Here is a 17,535-nt window from a genome sequence, read left to right on the forward strand (position 1 = left end):
ATGATATTTACAATAATAGATAAATAATATATTTATAAATAATAGATAAATAATATATTTATAAAATGTTAGGATAAATAATTGTAAAAGTAAGAGAGAGAAAAGTGGGGTAGAGAATGTGGGAAATGATTGGGAATGTTGTAAAGTGGATAATGATTGGGTTGATGACGCAGTCGCGACCTTCCTGGAGGAGGGTGAAAATGACTCAAGGTTAATAATGTGGGATTAAGAGTAAAATCGGGTCGTGACCTAGTTAGCGTGACCTTTGCTTGGGGATGGTCTAAGAAGCCAAATCGAGCCGGTGAAAAGCCGGAGAAACAGAAGATGAAAAACCGGAAGTAGGCAGTAAAAAAAAGGTGGGACCAGTTAAAAAAGCAAAAAAAAAAACGTACGATAATTGCAGGCAGGTGGTTTCCATAGCAGTTGGTAAGCATTTAGTGCATGCTTCCATTTAGTTTCATTATTCAATCATTTCATATTTTATATTTTATTATTGTATGTATAAAAACAACTTTCAATGTTGCATATATACATAGTTCAATTTAAAACAAAAAAAGTTGATCACATTGTTACCTATAATAGTCTTATTCTACTATATTGTTCTCTCACTTTATTGCTACTCTCTCTTTGTCTCCCGAATTTGAATAATATTTGAGGTATTATGTACTGTATTTATATCGTTTTTTTTTTCTTTTTCTAATAAGCTAAGGATTGTTTAGCTTATGAATTTTGCATTGAGGGTTAGTTCATTTTAAGTGTAATATTTCTTATTCATTCCAATTTTGAAGCTTTATGATGATGTGTTACTTTACTATGAGTTTATGATTTGAGGTTCATGTGATTTTTGTTTTATATTTGTAAATTTTAAAAATTGATGTATTTTTGTGTGCATGCAGATGTTGGAGGTGAAACTTGAAATGATGCCTACTTCAATAGTTCAATGCCTGTAATCAATGTAATTCTTCTGTAATCCCTTGCTTAAAGCTTCAAAATTTCAGGCCACACAATATCAAAATTTAGTAAATGTATAGTTCAATTCATCTTGAGTCATTCGGAAACAACCTTTTGTGTTGCTAACACAAGGGTAAAGTTGCGTACATTTGATCCCTCCTTGCCTTGCAATTTGCGGGAGCCATTGAGTCACTTGGATAATGTGGTTTATTTTTCTTATATATTTGATTGATTGATTGATTGACATAATCTTGAATTTACCCTTTTTCAGGAAACTGCAATTGGGTCTTAAAAATTGGGTATTTGAGAAAATTCTCATTTTGAGTTGGGTTAATCTCATTTTTACCAATTAGTACTTTTGGTGTGTGATCAAGTGGTGAAAATTGAAGTGGGGAAAAAATGGTGGAATCAGAGATATGTGGGGAAAGAGTGATGACAGCAGCATTTAGAGAAGAGTGTGGAGATGATGAGCTAGCAGTTTTACCAAGGCATACCAAAGTTATTGTCACTGGAAATAATAGAACTAAATCTGTTTTAGTGGGTTTACAAGGTGTTGTTAAGAAGGCTGTTGGTCTTGGTGGTTGGCATTGGCTGGTAATTTTTCTTTTCACCCTTCTTACGTCTCATCGCTCTGACTCAACTGATTCTTTACGTTTTTTCCTAAACCCTTCTCGTTCAGAAAAGAATGAGCTGAGTCGTAGGGAGTATAACGTTAATTGGTATTGGGTTCTATTGTAGAATACTAGAATGGGGCTTTTTACGCCACACGACGATGTGATTAGTGTGGCTAGATTTATTACCAATGCTGCAGAAGTATTAAAACTGAAGTCTTTGGTATCGATCTTTGAGGAAAGATGTTTGGTCCTTGTGTTGTTGGATTAACTGTTAATGATATGGGATGTATGTAAAGTCACGCAATGTGATTAGTTTGGAAACTCCGTCCCAATCATTTGTTTACCTTTGATTAAAATACTCTTCACAAAGAATATAAAAGGTAAACACATGACCGAGACAAAAGGGAGTATTAAACTTTTGTGATGATTTGTCTCCTTAATTTCTTATTGCTTTTGGAATTTTTTGTTTAATGATTATGTGTGTTTTTTCTGTTAACGAAGAACTTTGGATATATAAAATCAGGTCTTTTAAGTACGGAGTAATTAATGTGTTTTCGTAAAAGCTAGACATGTTTTATTCTCTAATGTTGATTTTGTGAGCAAAGTGTGATTAAGGCCTCTAATTATTCTTCGTAATGAGGATATGCAGGACCGGAGGACCCATGAATCCATGATTGTCTTTTATTTAGTAGGACATGACTCAGTATTGGGTCTGTTTTTAGTTCTCTTTCTTTTGGGAAAGGAAGTCAAAACTCAGTAATGTGCAATCTTCAATTGTTCAAATGCTTTCCCTACAGCCTACGCCTTGGCGCCAGCTTAGTTGGGTTGAAAATTGAATTCGTTGTAGAGGGGTGAATTATTAATGTAATGCGGTATCTTTGGAAAAAAAAATAATTTAACTACTGTATACGATGACACTTATTCGTTGAAGAAAACAGTTTTGAAAAACAATAGTTAATACAAACCAAAATATTAAATAGCATAACGATAATAATAATTTGACATTGAAGGTTTTGAAGAATGGGATTGAAGTGAAGCTTCAAAGGAATGCGTTGAGTGTACTAGAACCGCCTACTGGGAACGAGCAAGATGATGAGCTTGGTCTCTCAAGTAGCAGCTCAGAGCTTGGAGTTAAGGATCATGATCTTGGTAAGCTTAATGAATGTTGCTTTGATGAATTATTCAGTTATCAGACCTAAGTTTCTTCTTAGATGGTTCTACGACATACTGTAGAACTATCCATCAAGGAAAAAAATGTTGGTTATCATTGTTGACTACTCTTTCGGTTCTCATCATTTGTTTACCTTTGATTAAAATATCTCCCACATTGAATAAAAAAGGTAAACAAATGAATGAGACGGAGGTAGTATATAATGTTATAATACACGGGTTAAAACGCTCATGTTAAAAAGATCTACATAACTATTTGTGATTATTGGAAACTTGAGGGTTGAGGGCCATTTGTATCACCTTTTTATTCACCTTTTCTGATGCTGTAGGTAGCATTGAGTTCCCCAAAGTGTGCAGGCCGAGAGTGCGCCTTGCGAGACCATGGGCTCCATCTCTAGCTGCAAAAGCGAACAACCGCAATTGTTTCAGGGAATTCCAGACCACCATTCATACCCCTCACTGTGTAAGCACCTTACAAAACTGTGTGGTCCTATAAATTTTCTCAGAAGACCGAACATATAGTGTTATAAAATACTAAATTCTACATGTAATGAAATCCAGTTTCATTTATTCATAGTGAATGCATTTCGCTATCATGTTCTTTTGGTTGACTGATGTCCAGGCAGCATGTTTTCCCAGTCTTTGCGACTGATATATTTTTCTACGAATTATTGGTGAGGCGGTCCTCAGTAAGACAAGACAAGCTTATCTAACCCCTTAACCCCTTTCTTTTGATATTCTGGGTACTAGACTCTCGAGTAGCTGGAGAGGTTCGAGACTCACGTACGCCGATCTTACCCAAGTTTTCGCCTCTTTTAATTTGGAGGCTGAGGTTGTGAACTGAAGGGCTCATCAGCCTCCTTAGATATCTCATGGTTTGAATTTTTGTTCAGAATCGGGGGTGGGGGAGAAAGTGGGGCGGGATAAGAGACTAAGACGAAACCACTAACCAGGTCATTATTTATGCCTCGCCCTAGACCGTGTGTATTCATGATGATCTATGTAGCTTGAGGTTTATACATTTCTAATTGTTTATTGTGGCTCACCACACAATATCAGTCCATTTATAATTCTCTTACGTTCTTAAGATAGTTTGAAATGATGATGTGAGATCAATCATGGATGTAATTCCGATCATAATGAACTTTCGTGACTTGCAATGTCAGAAATTGAACTTTGCTCAGCTGGGAAGTGAGTCGCTTTGGAGATACTCGACCAGATTTCACCTTGTCAGTATTATATACCTCTTTACTTAATTCTGCTTATTATTAGCACTTCAAAACTAACTTCCAGCACTCTCTCCTGCATTATTTTCTTTGTCGGAAAATTTTAGTAGGAGTGTAACTGTGCAGCAAGTCTGTTTTTGAGTGCCAATACCGAGTATTCAATAGGTCTTACCATTGTTTATGGACTGAAGCTAATATAATTGGCGACTCTCGTAATTGTAATTCTGTTCAGGGAAGCATGAATTCTAGTTCAAGGGAGCAGATGGTTAACATAGTGCAACGCCATTTCATTTCACAGGTTCGTCGTCTTTCCTCAATTAGGCACAACCCAACCCGTATGCCATAGGGAGTAGGGACCTAATTTGGCCCAATCTATAGGCTCTTTTATCCCTGTCCTTGTCCTGTGGCCCAATCCCGACCAAAACCAATTTTGCAGGACAATTTTTTAGCACTCGCCTGGCTTAACGTTGGCCTTGACTTGCTTGCCTTGCCTGTGATCACCTCTACTGTGCTCACGACTAGCAAAAGATGTTCATGGCCATTCTGCCCATTGGACTTGGCCTATCCATCCTGCTAACCCACTGACCTGTTTGTCTGTGGGTCACGAAATTCACATTAGGTCTGCCTAAGTCTGTAAATGTGAGTCGTGTGACCTTGGATTTTATTTTTGATGTGTACAGCAAGTTGAAGAAGTACAGGTGATTGGTGAATTCATTCGAGCAGCAAGGAAACTGAGGAGCACTAACAGAAAAGTAGCGGGTAAATTCATGTAGAAGACGTTTCGTTGTAGTTATGGAGTGTTAATTTTGTACATAATTCTTAGCTTAACTTTTAGATCAAAGCTAACTCAGAGACCTACTGCTACTAGAAAGGGTCCGTTCATTCACCCAGCATGCTACAACCCTGTTTTCTTCCGGGTTCTAACCTGCATCAAGCCGTCAACTAGGGAAAGCCCAGTTAATATCTGTAACCTGAGTTGATCTTTGTCATATATCTTCAATCATGACATCGTATCTTCTAATGATAGATTTTGGTCTTTTGACCCAAGTTTCGGAAGTTTATTGCGTATTTGCTTTATGCTTCGGTGCTTTTCCCCTCGACTTCCAAGAGTTCCAACGACACCTAGATAATTACCAGAATGCAGGAATTTTGAAAAAAAAAAAGCTTTTCGGCCCGCCAATTAATCTTCACCTCGGATGATCGTGTTGAGCGAATTGTGACCTCGTACGATCGTGTCGGGTGATCAAGAGCCCCTTCATCACAGTAACCATGCCATAAATTATCGACTGCATTCGCAACTTCTTGTATGCTACGCGTTTAAGACCAATACATTTTCGGGTGGTGGAGCTGGGGAGGGGCTAGCAGGGGTGGTCGCCCCCCTGGCGGATGAAATTTTCAAAGGTTTTAGTTAAATTTTTCGAAAAAAATTCAAGGGTGCCTTATGAAATTAGTTGTTCGACCCCCTAAATTCAAAACTTCAATTCCTGGCTCCGCTACACTCATATGTATGTAGATGTATGCCAATGTCAAGGAGTGGTCGTGATCCTCCGTATTTGCTTAAACTCGTAATTTAAACTATCAATTATCATCACTTTATTATATCCAAAATTGTGTTCTCTAGTTTCGTTACTCCTCGTTGGCAAAATTGGAGGTAGATATAATTAGAACATAAACGCACAGTAGAGCGCACCCCTAAGTAAATTATACATTAACACGCGTCTAAGTACTAATTAGGTGAGTCTAATTAAGACCTCCGCAAATTCAAAACAGAAGAATAGTCATTGCAACATTAGGCAACCTAGAAACGTCAAGAAAAGAATGAAATGCGGTAGGCAGTTGGCACAAAACATGGATAAGTACGTACAATTTGTATTTACGTGATGCAATCAACTTTGTTCTCACTACTCTACAACTTCTCTATTCAAACACCTTCGTCAACCGTCATGGTCTCACATACAACAACCAACTTCATATCATTGCAACACTTGTACTTTTACGTTCTTCATCTTCTCATAATTCCTCATTAATTACTTGTTAAATTAAAAGTGACCTTGTCATACTTTTTTAAATCCAAAATCTCATAGCCCGATGATTCAGATGGAAGTATAATATAATGAGTTTTGATATATACAATCTAATGATTTGTATTTAAGAAACTAAATTTGGAAAAAAAAATTTAATATATGCATTAATAATTGCATTGAGGTGTGTACTCCGTATAATTTAGTCTTGAATTCTTAACTTAATACCAAATACTCTTTCCATATCACAACAATGGTAACATTGAGTTTTTCACACTTAATCGATAAGCCTATTAAATTCAATACAAAAATCGAAGTATAGTACCCTTGTGCATTCATATTTGGAGCCTCATTTTTTCTCGGTGCACCGGGCCTCCATTTATTTTAATACTCAAATATCCATCCATTTTATACTTAAAATAATAAACTCAGAGAATAAGAGACTTTTCTCTAATTCATTTAAAAAACTATGGAGTATAAAACTTCACTCATTTTAATTGTTCGACGGATATATTTAATTTAAGAGAGACTAGGGGTCGTTTGGTTCACTACTCAGGAATGGAATGGATTGGAATAAGAAACCATAGGAGTATGGGGTTCCAATTCATACCTTCCAAAACATGTTTGGTTCATTAGAAAAATAAACATGAAGGAATGGGGTTTGAATCCATGGGGAGGAGGTGGGTATGGGATTCCAAGGGGTTGGGGTGGAATGAGAATCCATCAGGATTCTAACTCCATTCCAAAACACCCCAACCAAACACTAGAATGATTAGAATCCATTCCATTCCATTCCAAACCTCCCAACCAAACACCCCTAAGTGACCATCATTTGATTGATTCACTACTTTGCATCAATTATTCACAAATAAAATAATCTAAATATTCCACGTAGCTTCAAAACTGACCGATCCACTTCCCAGCTGTTGAAAATTCCAAAGAGCGTGCATTATTTCATTTTCCTCAACGCGTGGCTCTTCACACCTCTTATCTTCAAATTTGTCTATATCTATATTAATAAAATATAATAATACAATTTTTTCCTATTTATTTATTTAATCGAGAAAAATTCCCTCTTCTCCTTCTTTCCTAACTGAAGTACTCCGTAAGTCCGGCAGTAGAAGAGCTAGAACAAAAGCGCTCAAGTTTTTTCGATTAAATAAATTTTTTATTATCATTTCTAGTTCTATTTAATTTATTAAAAAGGGCGTTGAAAATCTCTCATATTTTTGTTGATTCTTCGTATTTATCAGAGGTATTCTTCCTTAATTTTTTCGATATTACTCCCCGGTCCCGGTTATTTGTTTACCTTTTTCCTTAATTTCTTCGTATTTATCAGGTATTTGATGAGTAATCCCGCGTGTTCTTGAGTATTAACATTTTATGTCATGTTAGTGGTTTTAGGGTTTTACATAATCATCTTGATTTTATTATGTATTTTGAATTTGAATTTTAGAGCATAGTATAATTCATGTTAAGCTTAATTTAGTTGATCATATATGTTTCTACTACTTGAATTTTGTCGATTGATTATTTGTGGAAAGCTAATTGTTGTTCGAGCTATACTGATTAGAGTTATGATCATCGCCAATTCTTGTATAGGACCGTCTCACAATAAGCAAAGCTTATTGCAAGAGATTGACCTTTGTTTGGGCTGTTTTGTGTGTTGTTGGTTGTACTGTTACGGTTACGGTTACGGTCCGTGGCGGATCGGTGCTAGCAAGGACCGTCGTCCCCCCAACAATGAAATTTATGAATTATACTATACCACTGTTTTTTGTATGTAGCTTCTGATTTTGAGTGTATGGCTTATAGATGTTCCCCCGCGTTTTGTTTTGATTTTGCCTACTTGTAGCACTATAACTTATAGGAATAAATATAATAGTTGGACCTCAATCATCATCTTAAGGAGGTTTTGGTTAAGATGGTTCATCTATCATGGTATCTTATAGGAATAAATATAATAGTTGGACCTCAACCAAAACCTTAAGGTTTTGGTTGAGATGGTTCATCTATCGTGGTATCAGAGCCATAATGTTAGTTCCCTATAATTTGGTTAACATGACTGTCGTAAAACCATTCCTTAAGCCCAACGGGTATTCGAGTGAGGGGGCGTTATAGGAATAAATATAATAGTTGGACCTCAACCATCACCGTAAGGTTTTGGTTGAGATGGTTCATCTATCAAGAACAACAAAATGTTAGTTCCCTGTAATCTGGTTAACATGACTGTCGTAAGAAACCACTGCTAGAAGGATGTAGAAGCAAATAAAGAGAGAGGCGAGACAAGAATGAATAAAGCAAATTGAATAAGTTTGCTCTCATTTTAATAGAATTGTTCATGTGTCGGCTGTTTTCCCGGCTTGGCCCACGTGACACACTAAGAAAGGAATACGACAATGCATTTTTCAAAAATTTACTAAGGTTCAGCCCACTAACCCGCCCCAGGCCTGTTCGTCTATGGGCCATAAAATTCATGTTGTCAGGCTGAGTCCCAATTTTATCACCTCTAGATTTGCGTTTGTTTGTTTTTTCGTCCATACTTCAAATGTTCGCTTGCAAGATGATGATGATGAAATGGAGTTTGTGTATATTGTGTTCTAGAGGGAGAGGAGAAAGCTTTTGTCTGTTGACGGTAGGCAGCAGCATGCTTGTAATGCTACTGTATTTAGTTATTTACACTGATGTTAGAGGACTAGCCACCTATCAAAAAAAAGAAAAAACCTCTTCATATTGATCATACCGTTATTTAGAATAGAAGTGTTGGTGTGGTGCCTCGCTATTGGTATTCTGGAAACCCACTTTTCACCTGTGCTGTGCACTGTTAAGTAAGTCCCCTTCCCCCAAGTCTATGTAGTTTTTAGGTGTATTTCCAGGGCAACGTTTCGCCAGCCGATCAAACTATATATTAACGTTTTTCATGAAAATTGCTCTGTATGCATCTGTTCGAGTATTGGCTACATATATCGATAGTCACATATGTTCTTTTTCTCCTTACACCATGATATTGGTTGTTTTAACTTTTTATATCGATATGTTCTGATAATATCGACATCTTTTTTTATCTAGAACACGGGTGACAATGTGCCATATGCAAACTGTTTCTGGTGGATAACGGATAGGTGGGAGTGTGCGGCCCCCCAATAAAAAGATGGGAGGTTGTTGCTGTTGTTTTTCTTCTAGGAGATCTGAACCAGAAAGGACGCCAACGTACTACTATGTGAGTACTTTTCTTGAAATCCAGAATGACGGTTGAGTGTTGACACTGTTGGTGAATAGCAATACCATTTGGAACGCTGTAAGCGAAATTGATGATTCCTGACTACTTTGTATTTCTAATGTATTTTAAAAACAAGGCAATCTATTCACAGATGGCGATTGGTGCCACTCTCTGTCATTCATTCAATATTATCTCATGCTTATGAAATTGCGTGTGTTTTTCCAAATCAAATTACCCCTCCAGGGTGAATTTAATTTATATTAGGAGTGCAATTTTTTACGTATTGGATTTATCTGATGTGTGTGTGCAAATTTTCCAAATCGATAGTTACTAACAGAAATCTCGTAGGAGAAGAAAAGTTAACTAGAGAAAATGACATTAGAGATTACTATATTTACTTGTCTTGCGTGAACAACTCTGGAACACTTTACAGTGCCCAAGGACCCCAGAAGAACGCCAACCTTTGTCAGCTAACCACGGGACACCCACTGGCATATCAAGAGGACTGCTGGTGGACACTAATCTGGACACATCAAATATTGACACGTATACTTCACCTCCTCCACCTCTTCCATATGATGTTGATTTTGGACATTCTCAAACACAACTTGGAACTAGAGACCATCAAAGTACCAAGAGCGGCACAGTATCTGAAATTGAACATTCTGGTTCTGTTGAGGGACTGATCAGCGCCAATCCCTCCGGAAATTTAGAGAAGGCTCTGAAGGACGCAGATAGCAAAACAGAAACACTTTTGGAGCTCACCCCATCAAAGGTTGTTGATGATGACTTGAAGAAGCCTGTTGAGCTAATTGTTCCAGTCCTAGAAGAAGAGGATTGCCCAGTATGTCTTGAAGGTAATGGCTGAATAAGTTTCCGTCATCATCAAAATTTGCACTTGTAGAGTTGTAGGCGTTTTCAGGCTATTGGTAGTGGTGTCTCATGTCTTCCTTGACACACCTTATTTTTCTCTTAAATTGTTGTTCTCTTGTCCCATGTTAACTGTCATCATCCCCAACATAACGAGTTGAGTGTTAAGTGATGGGCAAGTTGGTCATCGTTGTTCATATTAATGTGTTCGTTGCACCTTTTATATAATGATGATTTTCATAATACTTGTGCCTTTGTCCTAAATGGCACATATAAGCGGATAGAGGCACAAAGCAATCAATAGCCTTCTCTTAGTTGTAGAAAGGGTGGAACATCTCAGGGCGCCTTGTGCATAAGAGTATAAAACGATGCACACTTTTGTGCAAATCCATGTTTTTTCTTTTAATTCTCGTATTGACCCTTTACATTTACTCAATTATTTTCAATCCAAAAATGGTACTGTCACACAATATTTACTTTTGAAAAAACAGTGCGCCTTGTGACATGGCGTGTGCGTAACGAAGAACTGTCTCACTCTTCAAATTCTGCTAGATAATATACTCAATGCTACGAGGATTTTTGTACAAGTCATGAATATCTTCTGGCTGGTTTTATGTGCAGAGTACACAGAAGAGAACCCAAAGCTTCTTACTAAATGTGAGCATCATTTTCATCTTTGCTGCCTTCTTGAGTGGATGGAGAGAAGCAACACTTGTCCTGTGTGTGACAAGGTTAGTGCCTTTATAATTTATACTTCCTCTGTTTGTTAATAGACTTCACGGTTTTCACTTCGTGGTGCTCGTGAATAAACTTCTTACCTTTAATATTTCCTTTTATTTCCTTTTTTGTTTTGTTTTTTTTTTTGGTTTCAAGGGAGCCACAAGGGCGATTTTTAATCAGTGACGGTATTCAATCTCATGACTTTACCAACTAAGCCAGTTGATATATGCATTGTATTTTATTTTTAATCATTATGATTTTTTTGAGGCAACAATCACTATAATTTATAACCCCTATCTTTTCTTGAACTTCCATTTTCATCCGCATCTTATTATGTTCCTTATTTTTTTTTTCAAAGAAACAAGAAGTTTATTCATGGACGGGAAACTACTGCCCAAATGAACAATGTTGGTATCTCCTGTTATAACCCTTAGTTTCTATCTTCTTCTGTTTTTCAATGCAGGAAGTGGTGATCGATGAAGCCTTAATGGGAACTTGAGTATGTAGGGTTTGTGGTAAATTATGGATTTATGTAGGACATGTCTAGTTTGATTTTAGATCACCTGTTTTGGGTTTCAACTTAGTGTATGGCTGATATGGTCGTTATATGGTCTGTGGTGGCATACCTTAAAAATATTCTGAAACAGAGAGGATAGGGTAAGAATGGTCCTCCTTGAGCTCTAAATTGGCGCGGTAGGAATGATGATGATGTGTGATTGTCGTATGTGCGAACATACTTTTAGTTGATGATGTGTTAAAAGGAGAAAAGAATGGGACATTAGATGGAACACAATGGGATTTGCTCTTGATTACTGGAACCGAAGTGAATGATCTTTCATACCATATCGAGTTGGCCCTTTTTCTTCTTTAATTATTACAGTGTTTATAAAATTCTTCCCCTGTATATATTCAATATCAACAAAAGACCACCTTTTGTTGTTCAATCCTGTTTATTTTCCTTTTTAGGTTTAGTTTAGAGAAAATCATTTCCATTCTTTTAGATCTATTATTTTTTGTTGCCTTTTCGACTTTGATCTACCTTTTTTAACTCGATTAAGCCTTTCGTACATAGTTTTGAGCTTTGAAGAGAAAAGTGTAAACTTGTCTTTGCTTGACCATACGCTGTTCGAGAAAAGATACAGGTGAAGCATTGAGTATAACTGACTACTTGGTACATGTTATAACCAAGTCATGGAAAGAAACCTTCCATGTAATACAAGAAAAAGGTCGCCAAGTCTAAATATTACACTGGTTTATATGTAATCCTGGCTTAATATGACTCTAATTTCGTACTTATTTTCGTGATAGACATACTCCTTTCGTGATAGACATAAATATTCTCTCAATAATTTAGCGAGAAACCGTTTCCTAGGATCCACTATCTAAAATTCCTAGAAAGAAATTCCGTTTCTCATTAAAGTTCACGAATGAGTTTCTAGGAAATTAAACCATCACCTTATTACTATCTTATTTGTCAAAAAAAAAAAAAAAAAAAACTTATTACAATCTTCTATTGTAAATTGTCTTTTATTTACCTAAATTATAGTACGACATCCGTGCAAAAATAAACAGGAGTAAAATAAATTGTTCTATAAAAATAGGTGAAATTCTTGTTTACAAGAAGGTATAAATCCATCCAAACTAACACCTCGAGGTTTTAATCACCCTTATTTGGTGCTAAATGAGCCACAAGGGTAGTACAATATCGGGAGTGGGGCTGGGGAGCTTCGACCCTGAGACCTATTGTCCACTATACCTCCATCCATCTTAACCACTAGGCTAAGATCTCTTGTACGACACATTTTGGTTCTCTTGTAATTGAAAAAATTGAGATGAGGTGAGACAGAGAGAGCAATGATGTGTGGATGGTAGTACAGTTAATTTCTCGGCTATCATTTTCATACATATATACAGTACCATCTCACATCAAACACCACAGCCGCTTGATACAAACATGTGATGATATGAACAATAGACACAGAACATGTGGGTATTTCTAAATATAAGCAATTCATGTACAGTTTAGACAGTTACAGTCTAACAGTCCGAGACCGACATAGGAGTAGAGATTAGAAAGAAGGTGAAAAAATGGAGAAAAGATGGAAATTTAACAAAAAATGTGAGAAAGGTATAATAAAATCAGTAGAAAAGAGAGCAATGACAGTAAAAGCAACAATGGGTATGCTGCATAAGCAGCTCAACCCTGATGACAATCGGTCAGTTATTCCATTAGGTCATGGCGATCCTTCACCATTCAAATGCTTTCATCCTCCTGTTGCCGCTGTCAATGCCATTGTTGATGCTCTCCGCTCTACCCGTTTCAATGGTTATCGCTATCCCACCGATTTCCCCTCTGCCAAAAAGTAGTAACTCCCTTTTTTTTTCTATTCGAACTTTTATTCTAATATATGTATTGACCTGACCAGCTAGCTGTTACACATTCCTCACAGGGCTGTGGCTGAATATATTTCAAGGGATCTTCCATACAGATTGTCCGAAAGTGATGTTTGCATCACTGTTGGCTGCAATCAAGCAATTCTCGCAACAATTTCTTCCCTTTCCAGCCCCCCGGGTTCCAACATCCTCCTACCAATGCCAACATATCCAACCTATGATGCTTGTTCTGCTGTTTCCGGAGTTGAAGTCCGCCATTATAATCTTCTTCCAACAAAGGAATGGGAAGTTGATCTTCACTCAGTTGAAGCTCTTGCCGATGACAACACTGTGGCTATTGTCATAATTAACCCCGGAAATCCTTGTGGAAGTGTCTACACTCATCAACACTTGGAAAATGTATCTTCTGCTACCTTATTTTTACGACAACATGAAATATTACTTTTTGTTTAATAATTTTTTGTTTAGGTGGCAAAAATGGCAGAAAAACTAGGACTGCTTGTGATTGCTGATGAAGTGTATGAACACATGACATTCGGCGACACTCCATTTGTTAGAATGGGAACGTTTGCATTAAAAGCACCCGTTCTTACAATTGGGTCCATCTCAAAGAGGTGGCTTGTTCCTGGCTGGCGTGTTGGTTGGCTTGTCACAACTGATCCAAATGGCATCTTGCAGAATTCTGAGGTTGCTGTTTCTTTGCATTTTGTCATTTCAGCGTGGTTCACGTCAATACCTAAGTTGCTTGCTTCCTTTTGTCAGCTAATGGAACGCATTCAAGCATTTCTGGACCTTGCGTCTAATCCTACAACATTCATTCAGGTCTGTGTCCTGACTCCTGTGTTCATGTATTGTCCTGTGCGACCACATTTTACTCCATTAGCTTCCTCTTTACTGGCCACTGATGAATGGGTATGAAACCTAATGAATTTGAGCATGATAGGGGGCACTTCCTGAAATATTAGAGAAGACGAAAGACGAGTTCTTTTCAAATGCTAACAATATTCTGCGCCAAGACGCGGATATTATTTATGAGAAGCTAGAGAAGAAGATACCCTGCATTTCATGTCCACATAAACCACAAGGTTCTATGTTTGTAATGGTGAGGGAATAAGCATTATAGTCTCATTTACTTTCCGCGGAGTATCAAATTGAAATGATCTTTGCTTGAGCATGGACAATATTTTGCAGGTCAAACTAGATGTGTCCCTGTTGGATGACATTGAAGATGACACTGAATTTTGCCTCAAGATTGCTAAAGAAGAGAAAGTAATGATTTTACCAGGTACCTACTAATCTATACTTCGTAAAATCATTGTTATCAGTGTTAATTTATTGAGACTAATTGAAAAAATTTACAGTAAGTGCCTCAAAGACTATCGTCTATAGAAGCGTAAGGGTGTCGGTTGTTGATTCTACGCTACTGTGCTGCCCTAGTGAGGCCTTCTCGGTTCTTGTTTTGTTATATAGTTTGATTGATTCTAGAGTGACTTTAAAATTTGCGAAATAAACCAGTTAGCATAACAATTCGTCACCTTTTTGTACAGGTTCGACCTTAGGAATGAAAAATTGGCTTCGGATTACCTTCGCTCTTGAACCATTAGTCCTTCAAGAAGGTCTTGAAAGGATAGAGGGCTTCTGTAAAAGGCATTCGAAAAAAGTATGAAGCAAGAGAGCAAACAAAGGCGGGGAGGGGAGTATGGTGATTGACAACTTTGTAGTTGTATGTCGTCCTGCGGAAGATGCATCGGTGGATTTTGGCTATGGCCATTTACATTTGAGTATGTAAACCAACATTAGTTCCCGCTTTGGTACGTAGTTGCAGTTGCGATAGTAGTTACTATTTCAAACTCGAGATCAATGGTTCAAAATATAAGATGGGAGAATGAATTTGTGTGTTTTTATTGCTGATTCAAAGAGATGAGCATTGGACTAGAGCTACAATACCTAAACTAAGCTAAACTTTACTGCTTATAATCTAAATCTTTACAACTCACAAGATATAATTTCATAACTAATTGTAGTTGCACAAAAATTACAAAAGTGACAGCAAACACAAAAGATAAGAATCAAATATTTAACTAATATTTCTAGTACGCCCCGGCAAGCTGGACGAAGCGAAAACAAAACCAAGCTTGGAGACCAGAGAATGGAACTGTGGACGAGGCAAGGCTTTGGTCAGAACATCTGCAAGTTGGTTGCAGCAGGAGCTATAGACCAGGCCGGCAACCCAAGCCACAACCAAGCCACATCAGGCCATAGCCTTGCCAAAACAGCCATTGACCAGCCTACTTTGGGAGCTCAAAACAACCACTTGACCACTAATCACCAGCTAACACCCTAGCTAGCTGAAAGTTGGGTCAACTAAGTCCAAAAAAGTCTTAGGGAGTCAGACCCAAATCATGTTGCAATCCATAGAGAAATCAAGTTGAAAATGATCTCAAAACCAGAAAAAGTGAAAAATAAAAAACAAATTTCCTTTTATGGTGAAGACAAGAGGATTGTTTTGCTAAAGTACTTTGGAGCTGTTTTTGCCATCAAACAGATGAAGCCTTGACATCTCTAGGTACCAGCCGAGGGAAGAAGCCAAAAGGACAATTAAAACCTTTCATCCTCAAACTCCAAGTCACACTGCCCAAAGCAAGGCAAACAGTCATTGTCACCCGAGACCTCTTTTGTTTTGTTTCAACTTGCATCAGTTTAATTTATAACCTTTGTAATATACTTCCTCCATTCAACTCCACTCTACCATATTTCCTTTTTCATCCATTCAATTCCACTCTACCTATTTCCTTAAAAAGAATGACAAATGACCATTTTGTCCTCATATCCCATTACTTATTTACAATATTTGTCACTCATACCCCACTACTTCTACATCAAACTCCACCATTTTTCACTCATAGTCTCATACCCACTTATTTACATCATATCCCATTATTTATTTACAATATATTCCACCCTACCCCACCCTTCTTAATATTTGTGTAAAACACAAATAGGTAGAGTGGAGTTGAATGGAGTAGTATTTTTAAGACTCTTGTTTGTATGCATGGACAATCCTAACCCTTAGATGAGATCTCTAGGGTTTATTCTGTATCAAAAATTCAAAATAGTAAAGGAGAGGCTTATATAAGGACCTCTACCCCAACTGTATTCAGCAGCTTATTTTGAAATAAAAAACCCGAGAATTCTCTCAATTTCAAATCTTATTAACATATGCAGTTTGCTGTAGTTTTACGTTAGGCTTAGTGACATCCTGTGTTGATTAAATACCGCTTCTCTCGCCTTAATTTTTCCATTTGGGTTTTAGGATACATTTTGAGCTTAAAGGAAGAAATGCATATGTGAGAGGAAACCAGGGATGATTAGGAAAAGGAAGGAGTTGAAAAGGAACACCTGATGATATTATACAACAATCACAACCAACAATCAACACATTATGTGACTAATATTGAGTAGGGAAACCCTACCTGGAATGCAACACACGCAGACGATCTCAACAGCTGTATCAAAAAGCCTCTTCTACGAATCCTCCTCCTAACACATCATCACATAATCACTAACCATACAAAAACTAACACAAATCCCCAATCCCCCAAATTAGGGTTTAAACAAACTTGACTAAATACTATAAAATCGGTACGTAGATCTTACCCTCGACGCAAGGATCACAAGGATGCAAAGAACGATGAAATCCGACCTCTCAAGCTTCGGGATTTGTCAATAACACAGATGAATGCGAAGAACGTAACTTGAATCTCTTTTCAATGTGGTTAGGTTTGTAAAAGTGTATTATGAAGATGACGGAAAGATTTATATACTAATCCGTGTTATTAACAGAACCCGACAAAACATTACCCGTAAACCGAGCTACTCGATCGAGTAACTGACGTACTCAATCGAGTGCCACTTACTCGATCGAGTGCCCATGCTAGTCGATCGAGTACCCTACAGGCAAACTACTGTTTTAAAAAAAACAAAACACCCTTACTCAACAGAGTAAGACCCACTCGATAGAGTACCCAGAGACTCATAAAACCGTAGTATTATAGTCTTCCCTCCTTAAAAAGAACTTCGTCCCCGAAGTTCAAACCACACAAAGAAAAGACATACCACCATACTCCCGACACAACAACCAAAACAAAAATCAACATAAAACATGCTACCAACCAAACTCAACCTGACTCAAACCACTACTAACTATACCGACACAACACAAAAAGGTGCGAAAACTCTTTGCGATCATCTCCTACCCCCTTAAAAGAAACAAGGTTACGTCCCCGTAACCATACATACCTGATCAAAAAGGAAAGGGTAACGCTCTCTCATGGCCTCCTCTACCTCCC

At 37.4% G+C, this 17,535-nt stretch overlaps 3 protein-coding genes across 3 annotated transcripts; all 3 read left to right on the forward strand.

Moving 5' to 3' along the window:
* Nucleotides 1–428: 428 nt before the first annotated feature.
* On the forward strand, nucleotides 429–5,017 carry LOC141638400 (uncharacterized). Its single transcript, XM_074447811.1, has 8 exons — nucleotides 429–656; nucleotides 897–955; nucleotides 1,223–1,545; nucleotides 2,576–2,714; nucleotides 3,065–3,198; nucleotides 3,902–3,964; nucleotides 4,194–4,259; nucleotides 4,642–5,017. The coding sequence occupies exons 3-8, from the start codon at nucleotides 1,351–1,353 to the stop codon at nucleotides 4,732–4,734; spliced, it is 690 nt and encodes a 229-aa protein (XP_074303912.1). The 5' UTR covers nucleotides 429–656; nucleotides 897–955; nucleotides 1,223–1,350; the 3' UTR covers nucleotides 4,735–5,017.
* Nucleotides 5,018–7,033: 2,016 nt separating this feature from the next.
* On the forward strand, nucleotides 7,034–11,885 carry LOC141638429 (putative E3 ubiquitin-protein ligase RHB1A). Its single transcript, XM_074447837.1, has 5 exons — nucleotides 7,034–7,237; nucleotides 9,052–9,202; nucleotides 9,636–10,059; nucleotides 10,694–10,803; nucleotides 11,256–11,885. Exons 2-5 carry the CDS (start codon nucleotides 9,134–9,136, stop codon nucleotides 11,289–11,291), a joined length of 639 nt encoding a protein of 212 aa, XP_074303938.1. The 5' UTR covers nucleotides 7,034–7,237; nucleotides 9,052–9,133; the 3' UTR covers nucleotides 11,292–11,885.
* Nucleotides 11,886–12,437: 552 nt separating this feature from the next.
* LOC141638558 (tyrosine aminotransferase-like) lies at nucleotides 12,438–15,088 on the forward strand. The gene is made up of 7 exons (XM_074447967.1): nucleotides 12,438–13,155; nucleotides 13,243–13,585; nucleotides 13,655–13,873; nucleotides 13,949–14,008; nucleotides 14,130–14,288; nucleotides 14,378–14,471; nucleotides 14,734–15,088. The coding sequence occupies exons 1-7, from the start codon at nucleotides 12,881–12,883 to the stop codon at nucleotides 14,850–14,852; spliced, it is 1,269 nt and encodes a 422-aa protein (XP_074304068.1). The 5' UTR covers nucleotides 12,438–12,880; the 3' UTR covers nucleotides 14,853–15,088.
* The last annotated feature ends 2,447 nt before the right edge of the window (nucleotides 15,089–17,535 follow it).

The sequence above is a fragment of the Silene latifolia genome, unplaced genomic scaffold, assembly GCF_048544455.1.
Source record: "Silene latifolia isolate original U9 population unplaced genomic scaffold, ASM4854445v1 scaffold_20.1, whole genome shotgun sequence".
Taxonomy (NCBI): domain Eukaryota; kingdom Viridiplantae; phylum Streptophyta; class Magnoliopsida; order Caryophyllales; family Caryophyllaceae; genus Silene; species Silene latifolia.